Source organism: Schistosoma haematobium, chromosome 4 (genome assembly GCF_000699445.3).
Source record: "Schistosoma haematobium chromosome 4, whole genome shotgun sequence".
NCBI classification, from domain to species: domain Eukaryota; kingdom Metazoa; phylum Platyhelminthes; class Trematoda; order Strigeidida; family Schistosomatidae; genus Schistosoma; species Schistosoma haematobium.
In genome coordinates this window covers 10,502,519-10,529,056 of record NC_067199.1, presented here as the reverse complement: position 1 = coordinate 10,529,056, position 26,538 = coordinate 10,502,519, and the positions used below count along the sequence as shown (strand labels likewise).

The 26,538-nt window shown below is 35.6% G+C and overlaps 1 protein-coding gene across 1 annotated transcript; it reads right to left on the bottom strand.

Annotated features, from left to right (window-relative positions):
- Positions 1 to 2,050: 2,050 nt before the first annotated feature.
- Positions 2,051 to 26,538, bottom strand: CHD1_2 (transcriptional regulator; the record flags this gene model as incomplete). Its single annotated transcript, XM_035730077.2, has 10 exons — positions 2,051 to 2,748; positions 2,847 to 3,275; positions 6,347 to 6,519; positions 8,198 to 11,981; positions 12,715 to 12,786; positions 12,994 to 13,160; positions 17,933 to 18,139; positions 18,295 to 18,409; positions 26,122 to 26,182; positions 26,460 to 26,538. Coding segments are annotated over 10 exons (5,544 nt in total), but the record flags the coding sequence as incomplete, so codon positions are not given.

Sequence of the window (26,538 nt, the reverse complement as noted above, 5' to 3'; positions counted from 1 at the left end):
AGAGGTATTAGGAGGTGTAAGAAGGATTTGAATGTGACCAACTTGGTCTCGTGTGCTGTTACGGGTATGAGGGCTGATGTCACATCCCGGCTGCCCACACCGTGGAAGGGTATTTCTTGAGGAACCTGAAAAGGAAATTGGATTAGTGTTGGTCTTGACGACCTGGGAGCGTGACCGCAGAGCTCAAGGGACAACTGCTTGAGGCCGGTCGCGCACGGCCTTTTTGTGGAAGGTTTTTGACGTGTTAGCTCCGTTCTTCAAAGGGCCTTACCGCCGGAGACGGAAATCCGTGAGGTATGACATTTTTAGGGTCGACCTTTTCTAACCTCACGCTTCCTTGTGGGAAGGCAGCATCGCTGTCATGCTGGTTGTCCGACTGAAACACCTTACTGCTGTCACACCTCTCTACAGTCAGCAGTACGACTTCGCCTTCAGACCTTGAGTTGCTGCTTTTAGTCTTACCGTTCTCCAATCGACCTGCCTGGCATGGTAGAACCTACAGGAACATATGTTCCAGCCAGTATAGCTCGGTTGGGTGATCACGATAGGCAAGCCCGACCACCGCGTCAAGGTAGCAGCTTCGGTCGGGTTACGACGAGTGTTTTGTAGAGTAATCATTCAACGATTATCAAAAAAATGTTTGATTAATAGGAAACAATTTAGCGGTGACCAAACCAAAACACGACATCTAATCATGTAAATATTGACTACCAGAGTTTGAATTCCTTGCATTACGAAAACCTAACTTAAAACTCTAGATGACTGATCAAAATCAAACAGCAGCAAGAAACTTGGTCAATAGAATAAATGTTTGAAAGAAATTAAATCTATGCAACAATTATTACTGGTGCACCTTCAATGATTACATCTTTTAATCTACAAACATGACGATTGTTATGGGTACAACAGTTCAGTAGAGTAGTTATGAATTTATGATAGTAATCAATGCAATTTGTGTCATTCAACGGTTTGATAAGACATTTGTATCTAATTTACTTTGTAGGGAGAGACTGGCAGCTAAACCAAGCAAATTAATAGTAGGTTAGCACTGAGTCTTAATAAATAAATGGACCAAGATTACAAGAACTTTATTTGAAAAAACAGGGTAAATCAATCACATTGTCATTACCAAAATGGCCATTTTCGGCTATATTCTCATCCATTCCTCATTTTCATTGGCCAAAACATCCTTCTTGAAAAGCCGGATTATTTGGATGCCTCATTGTTTCATGCTTCGGTGTCGTCGCTAAATGATCATTAGGAACAAGTAGAAATTCGGAGTGGGCTAAGCTTAGTGAGTAACGAGTGACTGAACTATGAGAACAAAACCCGCGGACATTAATAGCTGAATGTACAGTTGCACTGTATCGCCAGATAAATGTAATTATTAGAAAAATTACAATTCTTACAAATAGGTAGTTAAATCACGAAAGAACCACCAATCAGACTGAGTTAAGGCAGTAGATGTCAGTCTAGCTACGTCCATAACGAATAACCGCACCAAGCTAATTTGTGCATTCTGTTGACAGGATGTAATTCAAGTATTTCAAAACAGTAATAGTATGTATCGTTATTTGTGCCTAATAGTACCGAACTTTATGTCAAATAAACAAAAATAATAAGTTTAGCAGACAGGGGGTTTGTAAAGATTGTTGAACTCGGTAGTTGTGCAATATATAGAGAATTGATAGAAGTTAGAAATGGTAATCAGTTAGCTACGAGGTCTAAAGTTCATGAGTTCGACCTCCTGTGGTGGGGTCACAGACAAACACAGCTGAGAAGTCATAATGCTAAGATAAAACAGTTATCTAATGCCCTCTTGTTTTTATTGTTTGTCCAACAAAGATCAGCCCATGATTCTAACTACCAAATAAAAATCCTACGTATTTTTTATACTATAGATATCAGTTTGTTAGACTACGCCAGGCCCATCGTCATAAAATGAAGTCGAGATGATCTTTTGTTTGGATAAAATAAGCAAAAACAAGAGGCAAGCAAACAACTTTACAGCGGTCTTATCATTATCGATATAAGCACTAATCATCGTCACTAATATCAATAAAAATAGGATTATCAAGAGAAATGCATTTAAATCTTTTCTGGATTTTTTTTACAGAAAAAATAATAATAAGTACAAATCGGAAAGTGATAAGGGGTGTTATATATATATATATATATATATATATATATATAATATAATATAATATATATAAATTTACATTGTACATAATTGTTTATTGACTGTACACTATTCAATTTTATTTTTGTATGCTCTTTATTCATCGCCAACATCACCTTCTTGATGAGGATAGTCGAGGATCACGTGATAGTTGACTAGTTGTATGTTGTTGTAGAAGGGGCGGAAGAGGAGGTGGCGGGGGAAGACATTGTCCCATGGATGAGAAATATGATGGTGCTTTGGTAGTGATGGTAGTAGAGATAATCGATTCAGGCATACAAGATGATGTTGACGATGATAACACAGGTGGATAATGTGAGGTATATTTGTATGTTTCCATTTTAGGAGAACTATTTATCATATCGTCTGATGATGAATAATTAGTCCAAGGATGATGAACAGAAGAATAACTACTGGAATTATGCTGTTGTTGTTGATGATAATGACTAGATGGGACACGAGGTGAATACATTTGTGAAGTAAAACTCCCACTATCTTTGTGATGTTTTATATTCGATTGACCCGGTGGACGATTAAAAGCATTATCAAAACGTGAACTATTGTTGTTCCTGAGAAAAAAAAGATAAAAATGGAAAATAAAATAAAAACGAATTCAAACAAAACATTCAAGGAAAATTAGAACAATTACAAAAATGAAATAGCCTACCTATCTCGATTGAATTCTTTATGTGAACTTGTAATGGAAGAAGGCCAATCATTATCACTATTATTATAATATTTATTCTGTCCACCATGGCTGTACCCACTATGCTGTTCATGACGATCATTTCGGTCATGTGACGATAATCTATTTGTATGATATCGTCGAAATAATGCAGCGTTGCCAGTATTGTTATCATTATTATTACTATAGTAGTCACGATTTGAAGAATGACGATTTGATGTCATTTCAGAATAATCTATACTACTATTGCTGTTACGTAATGAATCTTTATGTTTTGGCGAAAAATTGAAATCGGTATCGTTTGTTTTTTTTCTTTGTTCTTTTAATCGACGTTTCACAGCATGTCTGTAGATATGTCGAAGTTCTTCAGTGGAATTCTTTGAAAAGATATGTACAAACTCCCATAGATAACTATAAAATAATAGTTAACAGAGTGGTTATTGTTTTTTATTAGATAAAGCTTTTTAGAATGAAATGAAAATATAAAAAGACATTTAACAGTTGAGTAATTACAACTTTCATAGTTGACACCAAAAACCAATCATAAGCAACCACTGAGAACCATGAAATACTACTGGACAGCCGTTTTGTCCTAGTATGAGACATTGGTAGTATGTATCTATTACCCCATTGAAAATCAAATCTAGCACCTACAGGTCGAGCGAGTGTTTGAACTCCAAACTACTGAGTCGGTATTTAAAAGTTTGCGTTTCTAGTTTTAATTTGTTAGGATAGTCGGAAAAATATACCAATAATTATCGTGTTAAGTCTATGGTGGCCTTGGACTTAAAATGTACATCCCCTATTGGCTATTATTTAATTCATTCGTTACATATTGTGTAAATGTTGTTTTCTATTTTATGGTACGATGTGGTTTGTTTGTTTGGTATATAAATAGAGTATGTTTGAAATACAATGATTTATAACTCAGAGGCTGTGACTTGTGTTCTTGACTCAACTGGCTAGGACAGACAGCGAAGCAGGGCCAATCAGGGCACTAGGTCGTTCGCTACGTGTTAACCGTGTCACCGAATCGATTGATATAAACGCTGCTCCATCTAAACTGCAGTCCCACACGTTACAACATAATTACTCACTAGATCTACGTAAAATCACTTTATTCTTTAAGAACTTGCAATTAAATTATCCTGGAAGTATACTGAATTCATCGGGATTCCTATAATATACGTTTGTTTGAAGACTATTAAATGTTAACTGTCTGTTTGTTACAGTCAAAGTAAACTGAGTGAGATTTTGAATTCATGTTTCAAACAAAATTAAAGTGCACACGAAACTCTGAATGTTATGTTTCCAGTAATCTACTACTATTCTTTAAGTTTGTACTGAATTTTGTTACAAAATATTGAAACATCTCTCATTTTCACTTATTTTAACAGTTGAACCAACTCTGCAGTTGTCGTTCATTCCTCTGATATGTTTTTACGTCTGGTAGTTCGATAATATTGCCAATGTAAATTATGACTTATTTATTTAAATAGCCCAAAAATTAAACACTATATAACAATACCACTGACTAAATACTTTATCAATTCTGCGCGTTAAACACACAAAAGTTGTTGAATGTAAAACATTCTTGTTTATGTGGTCATAAGGTTTCAACTTTACAGTTGGCCTATGTTAATCTGTAAATGAACACAGATAAAAATTTAACTGATGTAAATTCAATACAATTGTCTCATACAACTAAATTTTTCACCGATATATACCGTCAGTTTTTAACAGAAATCTTAATATATGTAATAATAGCGAATAAACAATTGATTAGTGAGTAATTTTGTTTAGATTGTGTTATTATTGAATTTTGAAATTATATATATTTTTTATGACAATTTATCACAATTCAGCAGATATGTGCAAATAGAATGAATCAGAAAATGAATCATAAATTCATTTAGATTGATATTAGCAACTATGACGCTGTCCAATGGTTTTGTTATTTGATTATGATATTTCATGTTCTATGACTATTCTATTTATTTTTAATTAGCTTATTGTTTAACCCCTTTATCTAATGAACTATTGAGAGATAGTTGTCATATTGAATAGATGAAAAATCAAAATTAAATTGATTTACTCATCATGATTTTTGTTCAATATTACTTCCGTATGTTTAATTCAATATGATAATTATTCAGTGTAGTATTCGTTTTGTTTTCCCGTATGATATTTTATTCTCTATAACATATGATATTCTTGTATTAAATCAATATGAACTATGCTCAACATGACATGTAGCATGTGATTTGTCATGTATTTGATTTCATCCTAATCAATCATCAAAATAGGTGTACGAATCAATATATGAGTGCATTTTCGACTAGAGTCCTCGTTTTCGTCGTGTTTCGGAGTTAGTAAATCTCCATTTGTACCAGTCTTTGTGTTCTTAATTTTGCATCGTGGGAGTTGTAGTGTTTCCCCGCTTTATAAGTATAAGTAATAAGCGATTCCGACATAAAAATCAGTGACGACCACAGATAACAATATATATATTCAAACACAAACACTGGTATAAAGAGGCGTCAAACAGATATGCGCCACATGAATCATTCGACTTGTATGGGGACTGGGATACTGTCCGGGTGCCCAGACCGAAGCAGGTGGTTTTCCCAGGGGGCCACACCCCAAGCCTTTGACTTGAAGGTATAATCCACGAGGCAGTGGAGTAACGTGAGGATTTACACTTTGTCACTCTTCACATACTGAGTTCCAAAAGTATCTTATGCTATTTTGATTGCATGAATTCACTCGTTCTCCTTGAATTGTCCCACTGATACAGTTACTAATCACATTGTCCTGGAGTTTATCTTGATAATTTTATCTCCTCGTGGTAATGTGACGTGACAGCTCGAGCAGATGCGTATATCTATCTCATGTTCTATAACGTAGGACCAGGCATATTGCATATAACTGACTAACCGACCGATATTTTTAGTAAAAACCACCTCAAAAATTACCAGGAAAAAGTTAGCATACGCACAATTAAAACACAAGAATTATCAATAACATCAGGCGATAAGAATTACGATACATGATAGCAGAAGTATAAAACAAAAGGGTTATTGCTGTGATAAGTTACTTTTTACGACAATTGAAGAGGAGTTTTTACAAAGTGTCAAAATCAGAACTTTTGAACTGAGTTATTAATAGAGGGATATCTACTAAGATATCAGTAAATATGACTCAGTGACCAAATCACGTTTGTTAATACATGTAATTGAATACCACTACTACTGTCATTATTACCCGACTGAGTAAACTGAAATAGATAAGACAGGTTTCCAGCCAGTGATCTACTTAGTTGGGGTTCGATATAACTTCGAAATGAATATAAAACACAACTGTTAAGAAGTGAACTACTCCGCAGAAAAACATAACGATTTGACAACCAAAGAAAACAAGAACAAAACAACACAAAATAAGTCCAGATTCGTATATAATACAATGGACACACACACACATACTTTTTCCATGCATGACGTTTCTCTTTATCGGGATATACATCTACAATGGAATGAATATGATCACCAATTTGTAAAACGACATTAGCCAGTTTTACTGGATTTTGTTCATCAGTTCGTTCAAGATCTTCCAACTCTTTGAAATGCTTCTTAATCGGTACAAATTTCTTTTTACACTAAAAAGTAAAAACAAATTTTCTTACATAAACAGGTCAGTAAATTTTCGTGAATATTTTGGTAATAATTTAATATAACTGAATTGTGTTTGTGTTATAAAAAAGGGATCATGACTACTGCAATTTAGGAAAAAGCAGTTGAACTCGAATAACACCATAACTGATGAGTAGAATCAATAATTCAATGGTCAATGGAACAGTGAAATTCAATACACAACAAATTCAAATTTCACCTCTAGATTTTCAATACAAATAAATAATTATTGGTCAAATATTCATTCAATCAAGTTTATGTTCAATTATAATAACTATTGTGGTGATAGTCAATGCTGGGAAATTTTGGCAGAGACGGGAAATATCATATTTAACATTGATCTCTGGAACTTTGACTAAGATAAGAGAAATTGCTGCTGAGTATAATTGACAACTAACACTTCACAACACACTCAGCAATTGTTTGGCATTGTTTAATCAAGACTTAATATTAACCTTCACACGAAAACACGCATACACACTTATATACGTTAATTTATTTGATGCCTACTGACAAATTTGACTTGCTGAAAATACTGGTATGATGAGTTTTTTAACTCAAGCTGGGTTGATAATGAAATACTGTTAATTAGTATTTTTAGCCCGTATAAATATATAGTTTTTATTTCTTGCTGAGCATATTTTTAAGATTATTCATTTACAGACTATAAGAAAGACGATTCATTTTAATGAAATGAATTATGTTTAGTTAACTGATTAGCTGAGTAATAGTACGATAGCTTAAAAGTGGTAGCCGAACGATTTATGTGTTATTCTACATGTACACTGGTGATTTAATAATTGAAGCACATGATTTTTGACTGTTCTGCTACATGTTTTAACCACTCCCGGACCCATTTATTTTGTATTTCAATGATGGAGAATGCTTTTAGATTTATGAGGGTGGTTTTCATTTACCAATTGTAGACGCTTGTGTTAGCTTCATACTTCTTAGACCTTAACACTGGTGACGGAAATCCTAGAGGAAAGGTGAGATGTGTTATTGGTAGGTCCGATGTTTTCCAACCTTCCACTTTGGTTGTGACAAGGCAGAAGCGGTGTATATGTTGGTTATTTGAGGAAAATACTTTAATTTTGTCAGATCTCAGTAGAGCTGGTAGTAAGACCTCACCCTTGTATTTTAAGTTGTGGCTTTTATTTTAATAGCTTTTTAACTGACCTGAATGTTAAAGCTATGGTTAAAAAGTTATGGTCAAAAAAGTTAAGTATTATCAATAACTTTGTTACAAAATGTGCTTTAAAGTTATTTTATATTGAACATCTTTCATCATTGTGTATACAGATTAAAGAGAATATTAACTATGTAGCAGTTGATTTACACTATTTGGAATACATGTTACCAACACTGGTGTTATTTCAGCATAACCATAAATCATATCAACCCAGTAGTGAACTTGACATAAATAACATTTATCTTTCAAATTAAGTTAATAGAGAAAGTATTAATTGATCAACCATACAAAGTATTGGTTTTATCAAAATCTCCAACAGTCACTTTCTCTCATAAGATATGATCTATAAGCTATTAATTTTAAATACTTGTTTCTACTGTAATATACAAAGAAAACTAGGCATAATGTAAAATGAAATATGAAGTTATTAAAAATATATAGAGTAAATTTACTTTTACAAAAATTGGACCTTGCATATTACGAAATTCATCTTCTTCCTTTTTTGTAAACAACATTGTAGGTACATTAGATAAATTCTCTTGATGATTAGATGATAAAGGTTGAAGTGTAGGTGGTTTTAATTCTGAAATATATTTATCTTTTTTCTCAGATTTAATTTTTGATTTATTTGTGCTTTTTCTAGATTGTTTAGTGTTTTTTAACAGTTGATTTGATGTGTTATCATTATCAATATCATTTTCCTCTTGCTTGTCATCATTATTTTTATTACAGTCTGATTCTGATGATGAATCGTCAGTTTCTACAAATTCTGCTGATTTAGGCATTGAATTTATTAGGGTAGATATTTGCTTATTAGTATGTTTTACATTGGCTTTTGAAGTGATTGCTTTAGCTTTTTGATTTGATTTGTTTGACTCTCTGTCGTCCTTTCTTCTTTTTTTAGTAACCATCTGTTGCTCAGTATTTTTACTGACTGATGAATGGCATTTAGCTAACATTTTTAAAAGATAATCCACACGTGATCGTAAATGATTGGCTTGTGGACGTTCTGTTTGTGAAACTGGGAGTAATTTAGAGCCGAGGCCTAAGTCAGCATCTAGTTTGATTGTTTCCCAATTGTCATATCCATGCTCGTAAACTCCTGCTAAAAGTCGAACATCATCAGTATTGTCCCAATTGCATGACCAAGCGACTAGTTTCGGAGAAAAGGGCAATTCATACGACATACGTGCTTCTTTACTGGTAGAAGGTAGACACAAGTGAAGGGTTTCTAGATATTCTAGACTTTGTAATAAAGGTCTTGCAGCCACACTAACGCGACCGTATTGAAAAACAGGTCCTTTACCACCAGTCGCTTGTTTCTGGGACTCTTCATTTGAATTGATGGAGGCCGCTTCCATGGCTGTTCGACAACCTTTTAGAACAGCATCTACTACCTCACGAAGTTCAGACTCAGAATGATCGGGAAGCTCAGCATCAGCTGCTATTGCATCAATACGTTCTAGAGGGCGTGCAAAATGTCTAATCGCACGAACCAAAGCGCGAATTTCTTTTTCTGTAAGTTGGGTTGGGAGAACTTTGTCATTTTCTTCAGTCTCCGATGTTTCAGAAGAAGACTGGTTGGAATTTAGTCCTGCTTGGAACGTTTTGACAGGACGCCTACGTCGTGGACCCAACTCAAGTTCAACTAGAGTTTTTCTGTCTTGCTCTGCTTTCACTTGTCCCCGAAACTCACTGGGAATAATTTGATCCCATGTTTTTTCACAGCCTGCATTTATTGAAGAATTTAATGAGTCATTCCCATTTTTAATATCAGTATCTTCTTCCAATGCGTCGAGGTTAACAACTTTGAATGAAGAAAGCAAAGCGTTAGCTGGATTGGACTCTACTGTAGCTTCTGTATCTCGTGTTTCTGCTCGATTGAGAATATCATCAATATCAACTTCCAATTCTGTAGCATCTTCGTCTGCTTGTTTAAATAATCCTTCTGCACCGTAACGAAGAATTTCAGTAAGTAAATGACCTTTAGCTGTATCGCCACGTCGACCACTACGAATACCAGCTGAATCCATTCTTTGAATAACCAAATGATCCAAAACCATTTTTCGTGTAGCACTTTCAATTATCTTCTCTTCCACAGATTCACGAGTAACAAAACGATACACTGATACTTGTTTAGTTTGACCTATACGATGTGCACGTGCTTGAGCTTGTAAATCATTTTGTGGATTCCAGTCAGAATCAAATATGATGACAGTATCAGCTGTTGCTAAGTTAATACCAAGACCACCGGCACGTGTAGACAATAAAAAACAGAAATCAGTTGAACCTTCACAATTAAAATGATCTAATGCCTGTTTACGTACTTCACCTCTTATTGATCCATCAAGACGTTGGAAACCCCAACCACGTAAACTTAAATAATCAGCTATAAGATCTAACATACGAACCATTTGACTAAAGATAAGAACTCGATGCCCCTTTGATTTAAGACGTTGTAATAATTTATCTAATAAGGTACCTTTACCACTACCTTTTAAAAATAATCTTAATCGATCTTCTTTGGTTAAATATTGTTGATCAACTTCAGATGGAGGTGCAATTAAATGAGCATGATTACAGCATTTTTTTAATTCCATAACAATATTAATAAAAGAAGCTTTATGACCACGTGTTACTTTTAATAATCCATCATAATTACGGGCTAAAATTAATCTATATATATTTGCTTGTTCTTTAGTCATATCAACTCGCAAAATTTGTTCAATTTTTTCTGGTAATGAACTTTCTACATCTTTTTTCACTCGTCTAAGTAGAAAAGGTTTTAATGTTTTATGAAGATTATGAAATGCTTCATTATTCATTTTATTAGCTGGATCATCAGGAGAAACACTGTAAGTCTGTTCAAATTCTTCCCAATCTGGAAAACAATCCGGCATAATAAAATGTAATAATGCCCATAATTCTTTCATAGTATTTTGTAAAGGTGTTCCTGTAACCAATAGACGAGTATTTGTTTCAAATGTTTTTAAAGTTTTATACAATTGACTTGAATCATTTTTCAAACGATGAGCTTCATCAACTCCTAAAAAGGCCCAATTTACTTGACTAAGCCAACCTTTATCCTTCAATAAAATTTCGTAAGTAGTTACACAAACATTGAATTTTAATGATTGATGACGTCTGTTATTAGAAGCTCCAGTTGACCATTCATGCTCTCTAATCAATTGTCGTGATACATGATCACCAGTATATATTATAGTGTTCATTTCTGGTGCCCAAGTTTGCAGTTCTTTTTGCCAGCTTGATATAGTGCTCAAAGGAACAACAATAAGAAAAGGTCCATATACCTGATGCTCATTAAACAAATATGAAAGAAATCCAATAGTCTGAATAGTTTTCCCTAATCCCATTTCATCTGCCAAAATCACACTGTTCCGACGAGTCCAAGCACGAATTAACCAATTAATACCTTCAAGTTGATAATCACGTAAACGAAGTTCCTTTGAGCGCCCAAGGTATGAAGGTTGTTCCATTAGTGGTAGAAATTTTGGTCGTGTATAAAGCACTTCACATTTTCGATTAGGCAGTGTAGTAGAATTACAACGAGTTTCATAAGCTTGAACTGCTGATTCATAGAGTAAATGTATAACCTTCCCCGATTCCCAAGTGCAAAATCGATAATCCAAACGGAACCATTTAATGAGATAATCAAAAGTGTTTGTTTCTGGATCACGGCTATGGGCTACTATACGTTCAACATTCATTTTATCTTGTAATAATTGTTCATCACGTTCTTCTTCATAAGCCACAGTTTCTAGTTCTTCCCTTTCAACATATTGTAAACGTTCACTTTTTTCTCGCATAATTGCTTGATATGCATAGAATTTTTTCATACCAGCAACTGGTGCACCTCGATCTGGATTACGTAATGAAGATTCAGTTTCCCATGTTGAATGAATATGACTCCAATTACGCCATTTAATGAGAAATTGTAATTCACCATCCTCTTGTTTAGGATTAAAACCAGCATTTAAATCTTTTTCCAATTGTGTATTATACAGAGTGGTAGGATTACCAGTGGCACCTTTACGTCGAATAGCATGAGTTAATATCTCTTCAATAACATCCACTTCTTCATCATCAACTCCCCATTCAATTTCCCGGTTAACTTCACCACTTACGCCATCTTCATCCTCCTCTGAATACTGTTCATTTACGCCAATTTGGTCCAGATTATTGTCATCTTCTGATTTTATGAACGACTTGGAATTTCTAAAACGGTAAAGAGGAGGTAAACAAAACAATTTTAAGATGGAGGAAATTACTAGTTCAATAAAAATGAAAACAAAAACACTATTTGTCTAAACCACTTACAGAATAATTGTAGTCAAATAACCATTAAAAACTTGGAGGTACCAGGACAGCTGTTTCGCCCCAGCATACGACTTTTCATCAAGAGCATCTCTACAACCTCGTGAACGACTAAGAACAGAATCTTCAGGCATCACGGAAACCACTTAGCTTTCAGACTGCTAAGTTGTCATCTAGTGGTCCACATAAATAACTTCAGTTCATTCGCGATGTTGTGCGACTATCATCCATACCACCAACAATTTCCATAAGCCCGCCTCCCTCCTAGTATACAAACATGAGACGTTATTTCTCGATAGAGATGGGGAACAACACAAAACTACGTCAAGCACAAATACACAAGCGCACATATGTGAGAACACTGTGAACTGATGCAAAAAGCTTACTAAAAATACGGAAAACGCTTTTTCAAAGAAACCAAAGTCAAAATCGGCAATTTTTAGGATTAAAATATTGTGGATTACGTAGGATAAAAAAGCAATGACAGTATCAAGACAAACTGAATAAAAAAGCCAAATAGGTTGAAGCCACTTAATTTTTTGGAGATGAATTATATATATATATATATATATATATATATATATATATATATATATATATATATATAAAACAGTAAAAGTAACATATCGCTAACCTGCTTGCCAAGACTGGTGCATAAGGTTTTCGGACCAGAGGACCTCTTGGCTTTTGGAAACACGTTTGTTGACTGAAATGTCAGCCAGAGAAAAAAAGGCAAGTGACATCATCATCGACAACGATAGTAAATTAATAATTAAAAAAGACGAGAGATTATAAAAATACATATATGTATGTGTTTGAGATGAAAATACACAGTAAATCCATTGCATACATGCAGAAAACATAAACTGTCAATATCTGTGACAATAATAATAATAATAAATATTGTATTTACTTTAGTATTGGTACAGTGCCATATGAAGTTCGTTGATTGATTGATTTAAATATACTCGAACTAGATCGTTCCGATGGTTCATCGTTAGATTCATCAAAGCTGTCATCTACGAAAGCACTTTTGTAATTGACACGATTTCCTCGTGTTCTTACAGTACGATGTCTTGTCTTAGATAAAAACAAATAACAGATATATTTTGTGAATCATGTAGATTAGGAAGATTGACAGACAATAAGACATAAAAGGTAAGGAAATTGTCAACTTAATAACTAGTTATAGGTCAGTCAGTCAGTAACAACGTAGAACTTCGTACGTACGTACATCAGTTCGAGTTGCCACACCACATTAGCACAGAGATGCAGTTGTCGATTCAAATCCCATAGTGGTAGAGGTAATAAGAGTATAAGCAGTAATCGGGAAGATTAGGGTTTGGAGATGTTATTTAAAGAGTATAATCCAGTGAAATAAATTTGGAAAGAGGAAAAAAAGGGACATGAAGAATTCAGAAGATTAGAATTTGGGAGAACACAGAGAGTGGATGCACCTGCGCCATTGCAAACGATTTTGAGCCATGTCATTCAGGGTCTCTAACCATCGGTTGCTATCATCTCGCGGTCCCCAACCAGGTAGTCTACACCTACCAACATGACTCAGTCCACTTGTCAGTGACTTCATGGACTTGTGCCATGTTTTGGTTTGGCCGCCCCTAACTTTCTTCCAACCTACTCCTATACCACTGAACATCGCACGTCGAGGCAGTCGGTCGTTGAGCATACGTAACACGTGTCCCAGCCATCTCAACTGATGAAGTTTCACTACTTCATCAATTGATTTGCCATCCTTACCTAGTACCCGTTTCCTAACAACTGCGTTACTTACTCGATGGTCCCATGATATACGAGCAATGTTTCGAAGACACCTATGATCAAATACTAGTAGCCTACGGATATCCTCTACTCTTACCGGCCATGTTTCACTGCCATAAAGTAGGACGGAACGAACTGCCGCGCAGTAAACACGTCCTTTGGTTGATAGACGGATATCTCGCCTACGCCATAAATGACGCAAGTTGGCAAAAGCTAGTCGTAGGTTATAGGTTATAGTTATAGGTTTAAGTAATCAACTTCCAGTTACATTTGATTTTGTGCAGAGACTAGTGATAATGTCAAAAATCGCAAACAAAGGTGGAACGGAGTTAGAACTTGAGACCTAGTGGAGTAAAACCGAATAATTCTGCTATTTAATCACTGTCCAGTAGAATTACAGAGTAGTGGAGATGGAGTCGAACCTAAGAATTGAAGGTTTCTCAGAAATTACAAAACTATAGAGCCAGCGGGGAGAAGTATAACTTCAACATGAAATGTTTGATATGGTACATAGATTAACTTTATGGATCACTTTATTAAAGGTGATCATTACATCGTAATGATGAATATGACGAAGCATATATGACAGTGTCAGTATGATCTACAATATCTGCTAATTACGTTTCGAACTTAAATGAATCGAATTCCGATGGCAATGAGGACTAGATTATGTATTTTATAGGTTTTTACATTTCAACCAAAAATAACGAACGGGTTCTAAAGATAATCAACACCAGGAGTTACACAAATATCACGAACATAATTAATTTAGAGACACCAAAATTACGTAACATAAGCCTAGTGAGAAAGTATGAAGATAACAATAACGTTTTGAATTTCAAGAATAAATGCAAATGATATAACTGGGAGAACAATTCGTGTGTGCAAGAACATTTCATTGATTATTAACATTACTTTAAGGATTTCATCTTGTTCAGCTAGTAAACAAATAGTATACAATTGGAAAAATGAGACAGTCCATAGAATATATACTATTGGAAGATGGGTTTGCAAATCATTGTGAATTACATCTACTTGTACTATAACCCTGATAGGTAGACTAGGATTTTATTCTATAACCCGTTAGTCGAAATCGGAATAACTAAAATAAAAAACCATCGAAGACTGAATGAGAAATAAAACTGATGTGGTATATTTCGAAAGTGATATTATTTCTCACTGTACTTCAATTATATATTCTATTAATTTTATTTTATTTTATACCAATTGGTTAATGAGTAATAACCAATATAATTTTTATCACGTTTTTTATTAGGATCGAATTCTATCAAACAAATAACAAAGTGACCATTGATCTAAACGACTAATTATGATCTATATTGTTTTAATGTCATTTGTTTAGAAGTACTTGATAGGAAGTTTTGAACTCAAAGAGCAGCTTACAGGTAATTATCTACTACAACTACAATAAGACTACGGATAAATTTTTTTCTGAAAAGTGTTTATTCGCCCTTCTTTCTCCGATCCCCACCGAGCTAACACCAACTATAGTATCGATAAACTAACCAATTACTATCAGAGGGTAATCACATATCCTAACAGTATTTTTGCCTTAAATACACAATTATAACAAGTAATAATTGAGTAATATAACGATATTTGATTACTGATGTAAATTTTATGTGGAAGAAAAATGAATAAATCAGCCATAAGGAATGAAAAATCTGAGACAAATGTGCGCATTAGTTCAAACTGCCACACCACAATTAGCACAAGAAGATGAAATTATCAAAACAAATCCTAGAGTAGTATAAGTAGTAACTATTACATTCAAGATGATTCGAAAACAGACATGAATTGGTTGTAATAAAACAGCATAGGGTAGTTATGGAGTTGATGATATAAGGGAAAACAGTGGATTCATCTGGACAACAATTGCAACCAATTCTGAGCCACCCCACCCCATATCTCCATCCGCTGATTTCGGTTATCGTACTGACCCTATGTGGTGTTTGCATGAACTAATGATTCCTTTGTATTTCATGACTGCCTGATTTCGAATTCCGAATACCATACGTTCGTTTGTGCTCATCTAGTACTTCTTGGTTAAATTGCGTTATTTCTAGGATTCCTAGTTTGTATAATAATTCAAATACCCCTAATTATCGCATTGGCGTCGTTACGGAGCCTGTGGTGGAACAATTGGACATACATTCAGATCTTGATGCTTTTGAGGATTACGTGGAAAGGTTCGAAATCCGGACTATGACCAAGGAGGATGCTGAGGATGTTAATATTGTGGCTCATTTCCTTACATTTATCGGGAAAGAAGCATACAGCTTACTAAAAACTTAGGCATTTCCAGAAAAGCCTATTTCGCTTCCTTATACAACCCTCAAGGAACTATTACTAGACCACCTTAAGTATACAAATTTCGAATGCTGTAAAGGAGGAAAACCCCCTGAAATGATTCACATATTTCTGATGGAATTTTTTATAAATCTGAGGAAAATATGTTGAATGAATCAAGTCGTGATCGAAAATCTGATGCAGTTTTGATAGATGCTGATTTTTCTAATGATCTATTGTTCTCCAATGAAATTCTTAATAAATTTGAGGAAAATATTTCAGAAGAACCAAATCCTGATGTCATATCAAATGTTATTTGTTCGCACAATGGATTCATCTCCAGTGATATCCTTAATGAATGTGACAAATATGTTCCGAATGAGTTGAATTCCAGTCACATTTCTGATTTTATTATATCTCATGTTGGATAGTCTCACAACCAATGTATGTCGAATAGAATCCCTAGTCAATGGTATGAAGAATCAGAGGGAATGGCAAGTTTTCCCGAAGCATTCAGAGAACCAGTTTGCACAGGTAGAAAATTCAAATCCAGTCCAAGATTATCCTAATGAGTATGAGACAGATGCATATTTTCTACTTGATTGTTTTGCAGGTGAATCAAGCCTAAATGAATCACATGCATCAATTACAAAAATCAATGCATATTTATCTGATAACTGAAACAATGGACTTGTCACATGATGGAATGCCCCAAATTATAAGTCAGTATATCCCCAAATACTCACATATAATAATCGAAATGTGAGACATAAAAAGATAATGCGAATTGGGAACGTCAAGTCGGTCATGACATTGCGACGTAAGGACCCAACATTATTTCGTGGGGGAGGGTAGTGTTAAAAAATCTATGATTCAAATTCTAGATATCAGTGGTTTCACTACACAGCCGACATGGTGATTGTATACAATTCCAGGGCTCAGGTGAGTCCGCTCCAATTTCAGTTGATAATTCTAATACTAATGAGTGCATTCCAGATCATAAGGAGTTTACATTCAATACACAATCGGACAGACATATGATGAACATAAGGAGAAGTACGATTGATCGCAGAAATCTGGATTCTCATTTAAGCATCGGCGGTTGTGGTGTTTGTATGAACTAATGATTCCTTTGTACTTGATGACTGTTTGATTTCGAATTCCGAATACAATACGTTCATTTGTGCTCATCTAGTACTTTTTGGTTAAATTGCGTTTTTTCTGGGATTCCTAGTTTGTATAGTAATTCGAATACTCCTAATTATCACATCCTAATCAGGTAGTTTGCACATACCAACACCGCTCAATTCAATAATGGTCAATGAATAAATCGACAGATATCACGTCAAAATAAGTAGTATGTCAACGAGATGTTTACGAATACTAAGAGTATGAGGCTATTTCATTTATTACTACAAACCAATTATAGATTTTGGACTAAGTTCAATATATCCCCAAACATAAATTGAGTTACAACACGGAATGTTTAACAGTGAGCTATGCTACTCAACACAATAATCAATCCACAATCCAACTATTTACAGTTAACGTGTACTAAGCAAAGAAATTCAAGTTCAAAAAACAGTCAAGTTTGACAGCTGAGTTTCAGAGATGCGGTGACGCATGGTTGATTACATTAGCTTACACTCACTCTACTTTATTTCGATTCCTAAACTTTTGTGATATTAAAGACCAAAATTAGTACGACAATCAAGATAGAAAAATTTGTCAGAAATCTGTCTATACTGTTATTAAAAACTTACTGATATATTATCATTCCAATCGTCTGTTTCACTATCTGTTACATTATTACTATCTGAACTGCTAGGAAAACGATTTCTTCTCTTTTCTCGAAAAAGTGCATCAGGTGTATCTTTCTCTGATGCTTTGAAACGTAATGGTTCTTTGCGACTTCGTGCAGATCTACGTATACCATACAATTCAGGATAATCTTCAAATTCTTCACGAAGCTAAACGTAAACAAAAACGGAAAAAACAAATTATTCTTTAATATCAATCTCCAACTAAAAATAATAATAATAAAGATTATGATATTAAAGTGATTTTTTGGTGAGTATTATCTATAATCATATGCGGAATGACTATAGCTAACAGGAAAGCTTACCTCTCTTATATTTTGCTTTCTAGATCTGACTGGTTGTGGTGGTGAATTTGATAAAACAGTGTCTTCCTGAGGTGAAGATTCAGATTGGTCTGTGTGAGATATGGATCCATCGCTCCTACAAAAACAAACAAGCAAGCGAAGAATATTACGGTAGTTTTGGTATTGCTAATTAAGCAGATAATGTTAGAATGTCGATTACATTAGAATATATCTTGAACAAACATAGAAATCAAGTAATGATTCATTATAAACTGATGAGAATACCGTAATAATATAAGTAGCTTAAAAGTAATACGGTGTCTTGTATATTATTCAGCAAAACAATTCATTTCTATTCTTAGATAAGTGTCATCTATCAGCATCGAATTTATACATATACAGATAGCTACACCAACATAGGAAGACAAATTCTTGATGTTCAACCGATTCATTAACTATTTGAGGATTTGGATATAATACACAGTTTGGTGAAAATTAGTATATCGTAGACAATCTCAAGTAATGTATCACGTAGGATGGACCTTTATGTAAATAATAATATCATGTAAATTCAATTATAACTTATTCATACTATTTTGTAAAATAAAACAATCCCAGGTACTGCAAGACAATATTCAAAAAATTACTTTGTATCCTTGAGATTGGTTCTAACCAAAAACCAATTACTTTAAAGAAGCTTGACAGTGAAACTTACAATCCTTAATTCAATTTTAGCTACGATTATATGTCGTTGTTTAATTAAAAATTATGTATATAAACTCGGTAATAAGCATAATCTATCCCTTTTCAATTGAATCGCACAGACTACAAAGTAATATTCTTGCTAACATTGATTTGTCACAGAGCGAAGACCAATATCGCCTACGTCTAGCCGTCTTAGTGACGATCGAATTCTATGGATCAAATCACGAAGTGATCGCTTAGCCTAAGCGACTGGCGTGGACTATGTTCTGATATTATGAAGCTGGATAGGAAATAGCAGCTAACACCGGAGATATGGTTGTGTCGAGTTCCGAAAAAGGAAACTGAGGTTTTCTTGTATGCTAGAAAGTCAGCTTGTATTTCCCGTGAACTAGCTTCTTATAACGGCTTTAAGCTTAGAGACACTAAATCCTCGTGCGGATTTCACTTCCGGTATAAGTAGTAGCTATAAGCTGCAAACAAAAAACCTACGATTCGCAAAATCACAGCACCATAAGTCCACAAACGATAAATGGACTGTAAATAATGTAGATACTCATCCAGAAGACTGACCCTAAAAGTCGAACGACGTACTCAAATACGAAAACGGTAATTTATGGGTTTGTACCATAGGTCAACCAACGTAACTATAGGAAACAAAGTATTTTAAGAAAGTGGTAGGAACAGCTCTTTTGCCATCAAGAAGGATATTGTTCACACTGTGCTTCATCTCGAAACATTCGTTTAGCAGAAGCCCTAATCATGTACTACAAATCGTAAACTAAATAAAGTTGTCGAGAAATGAATTAGTCTTTTGCACAGCAAATTTGTAGGCTGTTTTTACTTTAAGGTACTCGACGGTTGATATCTACCTGTTTCGTTAAGACTATTCACCATTGAAATCTTGTTTACACTGAACAGGAATAAAAGTTTGACGCAGTCACTGAACAAGAACTGTATGCTGTGGTGCACTTTATCTAGTCGCTCAAGGTCAATTAATATACATTTTGTGTAAATGTTACTAAAGTGTCTTTGGGACTGAAATTGAAATCTGAATGCGCGGGTAGGCGATTGGCGTACATTTTGCACGACTATATGCATAAAAATTGAGTTGGGAATAAGCACTCACGAATTCCAGGCACTTACACGATAAAAGGACAATAAAAGACCCAAATCTAGTTGGTTCGTTAGTAATCAACGATTTGGATGCAGGTCCTTTCAATGGCACACCAGCATACACTTAACACCATAAAGTATGTTACGAAACCACGGAACCTCATACTGTCAGGAACTTTTAAGACGTACTTAACATACCTTATTACAGATGTAGGCCTAATTCTGTTTGAGCATTTTTCGGGATCCTTGCGAAAGCTAATATTAGGTAGTTTGGAATGAAAGACGACTATCTTGTCTGAAATGAGTTTTTGTAGAAAATTAAACTTGTTTCCTGTGAGCTAGTCACACTAGCTATGATCATAAGCACAGCAATACAAGGCACATAACAGATCGTCTCACATTTACGATAATCAAGCATGGAAAGCAAAGGAAGGTAAAAGAAATAATTGTTTGATATAAAATGGAGATTAAGAGACGAAGGTCAAGCTTAAATCAGTATCATGCCAATAAGATTTTATGACATGACTACTCTGTTGACTAGGAAGACATTTATATCCACCAAAAAATGCATTCAAATAACAGAATTCTGAATCGATCTACTAATTACCTTATGAAAGACTAAGCTGGCAACACACACGTTCATCAGCTGCCAAGTACATCGATGTAAAAATATAAAGGGTTTACGATTCAAGCGTATGATGTCAACGAACCATTACTTGGGCTAATGTGACCTGATCAATTATTAAAGAATGGGAATCAGAACTCTTATTTGATCTAGGTCCAAGCAGGCGATATCAATTCACAAATAACACCCGAGAACGACATCTGATGATACGTTATTTCCTAGGGTACGCGGTGTACTGTATGCTTCCTAGTACATGTAAACACAGCCATCAGTATATGCTGTTGATGAAAAGATCTCACTTCCAACCACATAAAGAATCCTTAGATTAGAATGCCTTAATCAAAAAGTTCTAGTGGTGTGACCAATTTTTGGGAATTACCTGAACTATGATTTAACGCATAAGAAGTCGTCTGGATATCATCCCGTTTGATCTGACCAAACGTGATAAGTCGTCCGCTCTTAAACTGTATCCCATGACTAGACAGGAATCTTGAGTCTCGCGCCTGTTGTTTCATGGAAATAACGGTAATTGTTAGTCACAGGCACCCTGTGTGGGGTTCTAATTGGTTTTAAATCAGATAATATATACACCACGAACTTGCTTGTTGGAATCCCGTTACATCTGTTTCGGTTTGGGTAGTCGGATAGTATCACCTGCATCTGGGCGCCAAATGTGGTTTAGTATATAAACCTGTGCTTGTATGAGCTACACTACATTAACATACACCAAAATAGCTTCATTGAGAGTCAACAAACGTCTAGATCTCACGTCACTGGGTTTCCAGTTCAAACAGCAACTTATGGAACTTGATCGAGCACCAGATGCCGTTTTAGTAACTACTACTCGGATAGCAACACAACAGGAACCCTATAATGTGAAAGCCTAATCAGTTCGAGAAACTGAAGTCGGTAGAACTTTTAGACGTGACGAAACTGAACAGTTAACCTGGGAGCGCTAATGTTACAGGTGTAAAGCTACTAATTAGGTACCAATGTCGGCTACATTTACTGAAGAACTGACATCAATTGTTGGGCAAATTAAAATCCGCTGTAGATCTGTACCGAGTACTCTTACGTTGGATTGATGATAATCACTCCTAAAGTAACTATAACTAACTTATACTACCCGTGGATTGCATTTATTAGCCTATGTGTAGAAGCAGCAACAACTGGATCTCAAAACTTAACTCCACTGACCAATGTGTGAACGTCGGAAACTATACAACATTGTCTAGGTAATCGTATAATAAACCTGGAAACGATCAAGTGCGTAGACGGACGGATTTCTCAACTAAATTAGGACAGCTTAACTCCACTTATTATGCTCAACAGGAGTGGTTTATTCGCTGAGGATTCTGAGAGCTACATATAAAAAGCATGACAAGTATCGCTACACCCTAGAACAACTAACATGAAAACGGAGAGCGACCGGACGTCTCTTTACGAGTGATTGGTTAGTTATTAAGCGACTTATCGGTAACGCCGACATTAGACCGCAAATATGAACTGTGGAGACACTACACTATTCATACACAAATTAGTGTATACGTGGATACGTTAGCCAGGATAGATTTCGACTTAGGGGTTTTTGTGTAGAGCGTAATCGCCTTTGGACGAGCATACAGCACTAACTCCTTGATTTTTGCTGAAGTAGAATCTCACTTGGATATTTTAGAAACGCTTATCTATTTCCGAGCCAAGTGCAGATTGGTCCCACCTAGCATATGCTTTAAACATGGAAACACATCAAGCGGTTAGGTACCGACGAAAAGCAGGGTTGAAGAAAATGAGCCTACACCTGACTTGCTAATTATACAGCAATACGCTAGCCGGTATGTACGTAACATCCGAAAGTTTATACTATAACCCACTAACCTTAATGGTTAAGGTACAAACTTATGTCACTACTAGTAATGGGGCAGAGTAGTTAACTGCACCACGTTATACTTAACATGAAAAAACCTGTTGAAATGAAAGTGGAGAGCAGTAAGATCAGAGATATATTCGTAATAATAGTATAGGAGCTTCCCAGTGATAGTTGTTTATGGCACTGGATATAGATATGGAAACAGGTTTGGATGTTGTTTTTGTGAGATAATCGGTGTACACCACAACTGATGCTACTTATTTGTTACTAACATAAATTTTTGGTCTTTATCATTGATCAAAATTATGCGAGAACCAATTAGCACAACTACTCAACTGAACTGTTACTACTTTTTCTTATAGTTATACAAGAAAAATTAGCATCCCTGCTTGAACTCGAGTGCAAAATGCGTAGAAAATTTACAATAGGAATTATATTGAAGATTATAATGTACAAACATTAATGTAGCATTTTCAAATATATTAGGTTTGTAATTTTGAAAATTTGAGGTTTGTACATTGAAGTCAGATGGGATACCATATTTCCGAAAAAGTGGAAGTTGTAGAAGAATAAGATTTACTGATCAACCGACCCATATATTCATCCTGAACTTTAAACGCCGAAACATGATAATTTCCATTTTAATGAAGTACTGTCGGTTAGAACTTTTTGAGGATCCCAGACTGAAGCCTGTGAATCTGAAGTATGCTAGCTACGATGGAAACTAAGGTGTGTAAGCAGGATACCTCTAAGAAGGAAGATAGCCTTACAAAAAACACCGTGTTACCATTCCGATTCTAGAGTACTCAGTATAAGTAGGATGGATCTTTACAAGAATGAATTCATGATCGACGACAAAGAACTTCAAGGTAACAAACGCCGCATAAAGAATTCGGTCGTACGAGTAGCCCCCAACCCTATCTAGTGTAGTGCTGAGTTTCCTTTAGCTTGGTCACCAATATGTAACAATACACAAGTCTCTAAGGGGTTAACTCATTTTTGAAGTCCTATAGTAGTGACCTCAAATGTCGTTTAACAACTTGGAACATGATGACCAACGTGGAACGCTACTAACCCATTTGATTTTACTGGCCTTAATCACCTGATACAAATAGCAAATTGAGTATAAACAAACTCCAAGAGAGAGTCTATACAGAACCTACGAATGTTCATAACGGCTGAGATGCAGAAACTCAACGCCGCGAGTCTCACCTTTGAGCACTTTTGCCTGAGTACTTGTGCACTCAAAGCTTAGTGGTCGAGCGGTGGTTTGATGCACAGCACAGCTTGATTTAGACCAATGAACCTTAGTCCACCTACGGGAAACCACATTTGCTGCTTTTGGAAATGTAGCTTACAGCTGAGTATGCGGACATATATCTGATGACGGCTTGATCTGGACCACAAAGTTATTTTTGTCTGTAGGATTAATCAGTGACAGCTCCGAGAACCGGTTAGAGCGTAGGTGCATGCCTGTCAAAAAGATTATTTTTCTGTACTTGATACTGTGAAAATTGGTCACCAAACATATCTAACGTGCACTGCCTAACGTAGCTAACATTATCGATGTAGCACACACTAAGGCTCCTAGCATTCGGCAGGTGCCATGAGTCTTAAGGATGCACACCGTGAGGATCAGAAGTTCTGAACATGTCGCAAGGGCTCGCAAGAGTGTGGATTGGAGGCGAGTGGCTGTTACAGTTCGCACTTCAGTCGATAAAAAATGGGAGCGAATTTTGAGAATTCCTAACTCGTTTGACCGAGGATTAAAACCAACGTTACTAGAGAACTACCAAAGATTTTCCGTACAGGCCACACTAGCGCAACTACATTCGTTGTCTTGACTGTTTTACATGGCCGAGTATCATGAAATCCAGTGCTACAGCAGTGATCAAAAACCCACAGTTAGTCACGAGGTTTAAGCAACGTCCTACCAACGTGCTTTAGGCAACTGTAACATTAGCAGATCTCACAAAGCTAGTCTAAGTTTGTTTAGTTTAAAAAAAGCTGATACTAATCATCATGTGGTTTTAAACGTTTCTTGAGCTATATTCCTGGTGATTATTTACTTATTGCCGGGACTTTTTTCAAGTGTGACTTCTTGCATTATGTGGTGTTTCAAATTGGTTCCGAATACTATCCGTTGTGACTCAGTACTGGTAAATATAATCCAGAGACAACCTGTACCAGTCATTTGGATGTTGATAAACATTCTACCGAAAGCCTTCGAAGCGTGGCTGACAGAGTATTCTGGAGATGCCATACTGCCATCTGATGTATTCCGTTCGCTTCCTCGAACGATAGAATAACGCCACCAATTGCTTTTACACAGAATATTTCTAAGTATTTAGGAAGTTATCCATGCTATTGCACAAAGCTACATTCCCAAGGACGAACACTTAGAAGTGGCATATACAAGTCAATATCTGTCACCTATGAGAATACATTTTAAATGAGTCCATACAGAGGAATAATGTAAATCTTGCTTTACAAAACAGACTACACATCGACATTCCGTACTTAAAAAATATTCGCTGACCAATGAAGCAAATCTTGAGTATATATTGAGAAATGTGAGTGCATTGGTCCCAGTACTATGTTGTAGCAGCAACAGATACGAGAACTCACTAATCGACAAACTATAGCCAAAACGTTACAACCCTCAACCCACTTTATCCACTAAAAGACCTAGTAAATTGACTGAGACTAATTACGTCTCGCGATACTTGATTAAGTGAGTAGAATTTAATCATGTTTACTATTTTGCACAATATTAGAGGGTCTGGATTCGCTGGTAAATAGTGGATAAATACATGGAAACATAGCTGACTTTTGCGCTACTCAATGTATACTGATAAAAAATCTACAGGACCATTGAAGCATGTTCAGACGACACTTGGGTCAGCATTCAGAGGCATAAAACAGACAATCACAATACACCTGTTAGTCTAAAACGTATACGAGGGTTAGTCATGTGTGACTACCCGGTCAGCGGTTGATCGCTGTACGATAGTGCACCCCGTCAGATAAAAATACCTTTCCACTAGGCATTCCGGTCTGTCAATAAGCAACATCCCACCATAGGGAAGGAAAATGTCAAGCAACACAGTAATTGTTACTTCAGGAAATCTACGAAATTACCTCGACGTTCTAAAGTGGTATTCAGTAAATTTACCTTGGTCGGTATGAGACGTGACGTTTGGATAAATGAAAGGATAAGATGTCCTAGTACTAGCATATAGCGAGTACATTGAGTCAACCTAATATCTCATGATAGAACAAAAACACACAGCTTTCACTGACACTGTTTTCATGGCACGTTTTTGGTCTTCAGTTGGTGTTTGTTGTCACTGCTCCGATTTCAAGAGATTTGAAGTAAAAGCCTACTATCTTAAACCTAACTAAAGTCGCCTAGGCTGACATTCAGAAAGCATTGTGAACAAATGAATGCATAGAAAACGTAATGTGTGGACAGCATGAATACGGAACATCGATTAAGAGTCGAAGAAAAGAGTACAGACGTTTGTTAAAATCATACCTGGAGGATTCACTGAGTGTTCTAATCCTCTTCTTAAGAACGTGAAGTTCATCCACCATAACTGGAACGAAAAGACGGAGGAAGAGTTAAGAAATCCATCCAGATTTACATAAAAAACAATACGTAAGACACATACGCCTACAATATGTAGCTATGAAGTCCCTAATACCACGGCAAAAAACGACTATTATAAAGAAAACCAGAAATACGGTTGATACAAACTACAAAAACCCAGTCTAGACGCACAATCATTTCGAGATTTTCACAGAAGATACAAGGAAAGTGAGTAACAACGCAGAGCAACGAGCGCACAGCAGACAGCCATAAACACAACTGACCTGGTAGCAATGGCTGAACACAGATAGACAAACTAAGATGGCTGCCCGTTGTTGAAGCCTCTGATTGGTTGAAAAGCAA